This window comes from Nestor notabilis, unplaced genomic scaffold (assembly GCF_000696875.1).
Source record: "Nestor notabilis isolate BGI_N333 unplaced genomic scaffold, ASM69687v1 scaffold11979, whole genome shotgun sequence".
NCBI classification, from domain to species: domain Eukaryota; kingdom Metazoa; phylum Chordata; class Aves; order Psittaciformes; family Psittacidae; genus Nestor; species Nestor notabilis.
This window is the reverse complement of record NW_009944132.1, coordinates 8,500-15,464: the sequence shown is the minus strand read 5'-3', so window position 1 is coordinate 15,464 and position 6,965 is coordinate 8,500. Positions and strand designations below refer to the sequence as shown.

Genomic DNA, 6,965 nt, shown 5'->3' with positions numbered 1-6,965 from the left:
GGCTCCAAGAAGAAAGGAAAGAAAATAACAACATCATATCTCATATTATTTGTAAAAACAGTGTACCAAGGTACAACATTAATCCAATGACAGGAAGACTTTGGACTTTTCTTATCTGTGTAATAGTATAGATCCCAGAAATTATTCTTTTATTGCTATTCCAGCAAACTCATGTAATGAGACATGTAGTCAATTTTATTGATTTACTACTAACATAAATATTTCCCAAAAACAGAGGAAAAAACTGTATGTGCAATTTGTAATTTGGATTAAAAGAAACGCAGATAAAGATCTTGCTGAAATCAGTGGTAGCAAAAACGTAGTAAAGATTTGGTGTAAGTCAGCATTTTAACACTCTAATTATTCTTTGAAGTTTTATGTGTTACTCACGTAAGTCACTGAAGCAGGATTTACTGTGAAGCATGTGATGGAAGAGCTTACACAACGCGTGCTCTGTGGCGGGTAAATTCTGGCAGGTACACTTGACACGCAGCATTGTGCCCCAATTGCTAATATAAGCTGCTTTGCAATCAGCGTTTGCAGAACATGGCATATCATCTTTGATTAAAGTTTCAAGGCAAGCTTCATCACTGTAGCATTTTTTTGTCACATGTCTCCAACATTTTGACTGAAAAGCTGTGTATTTTTTCCTGGAGAAAAATAATAATCTCAAATTATTTCAGTTCATTTGCTCTTAGAATAGAACAGAATTGGCCTTGAATGCACTATATATGACAATAGAAAACATCTATTAAAAGTTAATGAAGATATCTGTAGATATTAATGAGAAACCAATTTATCACTTACGTTAAATGTTAGGACACAATAAAGGTAAACTCTTTTATATTGTACATTAATATATTAAAACATTTTTCCTTAATAATAAAATTAAGTTATTAATTTACTGTTGATATTGTGTAGTTGTTATAAGAATGTCACTTGGGAAAGTATGGACTGTTACAACACCAGTTAGGACATTATAATAAATATTTTCATTACACAAGTAAAGGTTTTAAAGCAGATGCCACCTCTGTGCAAATGGAATTGTTTTTATTCACCTCCTGATTTATAGATACGGCTAGCCATAATTCACAGACTCATTTTGCTAATTATATCCACTTATTGTCAGTGCCAGGAAACATTAATGTTCCCAAAATGACAGGTAATTCAACAAGTCTCCATTATGATACTACATGTGTATGCACACACATGCACAGAATTTGTAGCCCAATTCTTCTTGACATAAAAAGGGTCAATTCCCACTGATGCCAATCTGAATAGCCTGCACATAACTGGAAGTGTCACTTGGCCTCCTGGTTTGTGGATTGAAGGTTAATTTGAGCACAGCTTTGAGGTAAAATTCAGGACTAATCCACAAGGGACGTGGTGACTACAGTGAAAACCAAAGTGGACCAATTGACCGCCAACAAATGGTGGCAATTAAGTAGAATTAGGAACAAGGGCTAATCCTGTTATGTGTTTTCTAAATATAAAATCAGATCTGAAAACTGTGTTATTCTTCATGAGTTTGGTGTTTTTCACATGTTTCAGGGCAGCTTTTTTCCAAGTATCAGTATGCTTGAGATAAAAAGAAGATGAAAGTCTTCTGAATGGGCCAAGTTGGTTGTACAGCTGTCGGGTACAAAGGGTCAGACTCTGTGGTGGAAAAGGTAATTGCTTTAACCAAACAAACTCTGTCTGGTCTGCTGCTCAATTTGTGCAAACTGCTAGAGGTCAAACATACAGAGTGGCAGGTGTTATCTGAAGACAGTGGTAATGAAAATATGCAGCATCATCATTTGTCCATCAGAAATGGTGTTAAGGGTCATAAAAAAGGCAGGAGAAAAGCTCACATTAGATTCCAGACCTTTCTGAAAATGAATCTTTTCAGTTTACTTGTGGAATTACCACAGTGGGCGCAGATATATGTGAAGATGTCAAATACAGGTGTTGACATACAGTATATACAGTGCAGGAAATAATTTTGCTATAGATGAGATATATGACATGTATAAAAAATGTTTGATCAAATCAGTATTCAAAAGCAAAATCTTTCTTTGCTTACCTGCAAAAGTCATTCTCTTCACACATGTGGATTATGTTCAGACATGATGGGGGTGGAACTGCAGTAACTGCACAGGGCTTGCCATGGAGAAGTTCTTTGGCTCTGTGGCAGGATTCATCAGGCTGGGTACAGTCACAAAACGTCATCATTTGGGCAACTTCAAAAGGCATGTTTTGATAGAAGAACCTTAGGGCTGCTTGACATTCTTCCATGTTGCACTTCTTATTTACTGAGCAAGCCTTAAGATACAGGGACAACTGTTTATTACATACTTCATCTTCAACGCACTCTTTGTTCACATCCAAGCAGGTGCTGTTTGCTGTGTATGCTAAAAAGAGTAGCAGTTTTTTAAATGAAATCACAAGAAAACCTTTCTCAAGTGATGATTAGTAGTCATCCTGCCTGCAACATTCCCATTAAAAACAAGTTTGACTCCCAAAATCTCTGATCCAGCTCTTTCAGCACTGCCTCTTTTAAGCCCATTGTGTGAACTTCACACTTTTCCCTTCCACTGCTTGGCCCTCTTAAGCAACCCTCTTGCAAGTTTCTGCCCCTGTCCGGTAAATAAGGGAGAAGAAAGCAAAAAGTGGCAAGATGGAAGTGTCTTCATGGTATGTAACAGTTCCTAGAAGCTAGCGTCTAGTGGATACCTTGAAACTGCTGAAATCTCCAGCATGCAGTCTTATGCTAGGACATAATAAGTAACAGAGAAGAGAATATAAATAGCCTTTCTGTGCTTTTTAAAGCTAGTTAGGTATTTGTAGCCTATGATATAAACCTTACAAAAATATCAAGATAGTTCTGACCCTAAAATGTTTACGGGATTAAGATTTGTTTCTGTGAATTTAAGAGGATCAGGATTGTTACCTGACATTTTGAGATTCTTTTCTACCCAGTAGCTTAACTAAAAATGTATTGGTTTGACTTTTTAGTAATTTGAATGAAAGTTATTCATTTTAATCTCAAGATACATTGTATGTTATCTGAAAACAGAGATAAATGAGTTTTATTAAGGTTCATAAGTAAATTCTGACTTACCTTTTTTAGAGAGAGCAGATAAACTCCATTGCAATTTTGTTTCTGTATTAATATTGTCTAAAACAAAAACATATGGACGTGAGCATAAGTGATAAATCATGTCTCAGCTTAGTTTTGGTTTCAACTTTAAAGTATTGACTGTGTTGCTGGCATAGTGCCAGTAGCAAAAATAAGCAAGAGTAAAACAAATTAACTTGACAAAATAGGACCTATTAACAAATTCTAAAATGACTGTAACATACATTCATAAATTTTGGGGTGAAATCAGAGTTTATCAATGGCTGCTGATAACATTCTCTACATAATTATAGATCCTGTGAGTTCAAGAATCATTTTTAGAGCTGCTCAGTGTAGTATAAAGTCAGATTTCTTGTGACTAAAGGCCAGAGGTCTTAATGTGTTCATCAGCACACCCAGTCTTTAAGCTCAACTAACTACTTGTCTTGATCTAAAGTCAAGGCAGGCAGACAATAATTTTCTAATTGCTATTAGAAAATTATTGTTATTGGTCTTATATTGTTTCTGGTTATAGTGTAAAGCTAAGTGGGATTGATTTGGATCTCGTATCAAATCAACACAATGAAGGACAATAGTATTTGCACTCAGGCTATCATTTTGCTATTACATTATTCATTCACATCTAAATAAGCCTCTTAAAGCTATCCTGTTTTCGACTGCAAATTATTAAGAAAACCTTTTTCACAGTTGTGCACACCACTGTTATGTATGAAAGTATTCAGACTGTTGGAACCCCACCAACCTGTGTAAGTGTCCTGATTTTTCTCATCATCAACATCATCATCATCATCATCGTTGTCAGCATCATCATTACCATCATCATCATCATTGTCAGCATCATCATCATCATTTTCACTAGCTGCTGAAGCTTGGCTCTCTTGAGAGTATTGTAAACAAGGATTGTTAAATATTTCCTTCCATACTTTAACACATCTCATCTGAAGTGGTTCTGAGCACTTGCACTCTCCCAGCACTGTTTTCCTCAGCTCTTTCCATACTGACAAACACGCCTGGTTGACCACTGGGAGCATGCATTTTGCTGTGTCTGCCTGGCATGCTCGCTGGAAACTCTTATACACTAAAAAGCAGTAAGGGTCCTCTCGACAGCGTTGTTTTGCAGTGCTGCAGTCATTCTCTAATTCTTCTGGGTGCCCTTGGTCTGTGGGGTTTCTGTGTTGCCTAAAACTCAGTTCAGTATCTGATCTTGAGGAAGTTTCCAAATATTCTGTACAAATGGGTACAAACAGAGATATAAATCAGATAGAAGATGGATCATCATCACTGGTCAGCTCAAAACAAACTGAGGAAAATGATAATTGTCTTAATGCAATAAAATGAATGAAATAGCCTTAGTTTCACTCTGAGCTGTATGTAAATACATAATAATTTCAGAGTCTTGTAGGCTAATGAATCTTTCTCATGCTTACTGTGTCCTGTTAGCTGTATAATACAGTCTAACAATTCAGCTGCTAACAGCAATATGAGAAACCCTCACTAGAATTACTGCATAATGGGATTTATCTCACGTAATTTTAACCACCTATGGGTTGAACATATTATGGATTATCATCTTAATTCAGTGCCTAATTTGTAAAGAGAGAATGGCAATTCCAGGAGATGGTCCATTCATTACCTAAAATAGTAATTTAAGTTAGACAGGGAGATTTAACTTCTGAAAGTATCTACCAACACCATAAGCTATCATGTCTAGGTAAAACTGATACTAGCATAACTCCATCCAAACTTTCTGCTATACTGGTGAGAAATGTAATCTAAATCATAAAGCAATAAAAAATTACTTCATTTTGCTGGAAGCAAAAGGAACTGTTTAAGTGATATCAGCATCAGATTTTAGATACCTGCTTTTGTTTGGGCCAAGGAGTAACAGATCAGGATGTTATTATTTCCTCTGCACTGGTTCTCTACACATAACCTATAGATCCAGTGGTGCTCAGCCTCCTTGTGGCGGCCACAAGTAGCCCTCAACACACATTGTATTTTCACTGTTGCTTTCCACTGGATTGAGCAAGAGCTTTAGAAACTGTTTGAACTTCTTACATGCATTTTACTGGTTTTGTTTGATTTAAAACAGATATGGCATTGCTTTCTTATGCATGTTGGAGTGTGAATATTACAGAAAAGGCAAAACTAATTCTCTAGATGGGAAAAATATGCAAAAAAACTTAAATCCAGTTAAAATGAGGGTTACAAAATTATAGATTTCTTTTTGCTCTTCATAATTAAACTATTTAAAATTAAAACCATAATTAAAGCTTTAGTTACCTTTATCAATGCTGCACTGTTTCCCAAGCAAATTTGTGATGCTACAGAAATCATCTGAAGTGCAGACACAGTTTTTAAATTCTGGGTATTTGTCAGCCAGGACCTGGATGATTCTATTACATCCACTAGCATCTTCTGCCTTGCATCTATTACCTAGAACTCACCATTAAAATTATAATGCTGTTAATGTTTATAAATGCTTAAGGGATATGGTTGCATAAAACAATTCAATTGAAGCACGAAAATAATGCATTGCCAAGAGATAATGGTTTGAACTTATTTTAGTTTGAAAACCTGTTTGAAAATAGATTTCAAATAATATTCAGAGTGATATAATAAAGTTGCCTTCTTTTATTTGATCTGACCCATTGCCAAAATGCCTGTTCCCATTTCCAAAAGACATAAAATCTTAAGCTCATATCTTTTAATTTAGGTACATGAAGCACAGAGACCAAACGGAAAAGGTGCACAGGAGTCAACCTGAACTGAGGCATTGAGAAACTCTGCTCTGTCCTATGCAGAAATTAGGTGCCTGGTGCAGGGACATGAATTCACAGTACAGGCTAAGGTTCTGCCAAGTAACAGAGTAAGAGAGAAGACATAGGAGGCCAGGCACAGGAGGCACAGGCCTGTGATAATGGTGATGCTAACCCCATGCTGAGAGATGTCCACTCTGTTTCAGATCCCTCACTCGCATGAGAATGACAGGAGCCTACAAACACCTGGCCATTTGGATATGTCATTGGACTGCTACCCTATAGAACAACTTCACTGCCTAAGTTTGGCAATGACAAGAAATTTAAAGCAGTCCAAGAATATTCAGATTTTTATTGTTTTTTTATAATAAAAATAAGAAGTTAACACTAAAAAAATATGCAGAAGCCTTAGTTTCACAGTTCAGTTTCAAGCTCATTGCTTGCATGTGCACTTAGACTCAGTGACAAAGACACAGAGGCTGTCAGGTCACATTTTTCTTGTATGGGTAGTAAAAGTAAAGATCATGTCCTAGTTTGTGGTACAAATGTAAACAAATCAACCTTCTGCTTTTTGAAGTAAAAGGTTTTAGAAGTATTTCATTACTTATTATTGCTTAAGAAAGTTACAAGTTGCTCAAACAAGTCACATAAGAAACAGGTTTTTTCATTCTTAAATGAAAGTTTTATTTTGTGAAAGCCATGGTCTACCACGTCAAAACAGGTATACAGGTCCCCAAACCACCACATTTCCTCTCTTCACTATTAAGTATTTCACAACATGTAGATAAGGTGTATGTGGCTCACAAGATTCAGGCTAGTCATGGGGCAGCACGAGGTTCAGTTTTAATCTACTGAGCACATATGCTATTGTCTCTGCCCTCTGAACGGTGATGTCTGGCTTCCTGCCTCACTGCTTTCCCGGTGACTAGCATGGAGCAGCAGAGATTGTGTGCTCTAGTGAAACTGCAAAACTAGCAGCCATGTGTCACTGCTGCCATGGACAAGCTTTAATGTGATTAGAGTTTTAACGTCATTTATGTGTTATTGACACAAATAGCAACAGAAGGCAGTCTAGGTGAAGGCCT

General features: G+C 36.5%; 1 protein-coding gene across 1 annotated transcript in view; it reads right to left on the bottom strand.

Annotated features, from left to right (window-relative positions):
* Window positions 1–382: 382 nt before the first annotated feature.
* Window positions 383–6,965, bottom strand: part of GFRAL (GDNF family receptor alpha like) — a gene marked incomplete at its 5' end in the record, with an annotated part of 12,085 nt that continues 5,502 nt past the window's right edge. The window contains 5 exons of the mRNA XM_010022286.1: window positions 383–650; window positions 2,066–2,393; window positions 3,104–3,160; window positions 3,864–4,346; window positions 5,405–5,557. Of these exons, the coding sequence (XP_010020588.1) occupies window positions 383–650; window positions 2,066–2,393; window positions 3,104–3,160; window positions 3,864–4,346; window positions 5,405–5,557 (1,289 nt within the window). The remainder of the gene's footprint in view (window positions 651–2,065; window positions 2,394–3,103; window positions 3,161–3,863; window positions 4,347–5,404; window positions 5,558–6,965) is intronic.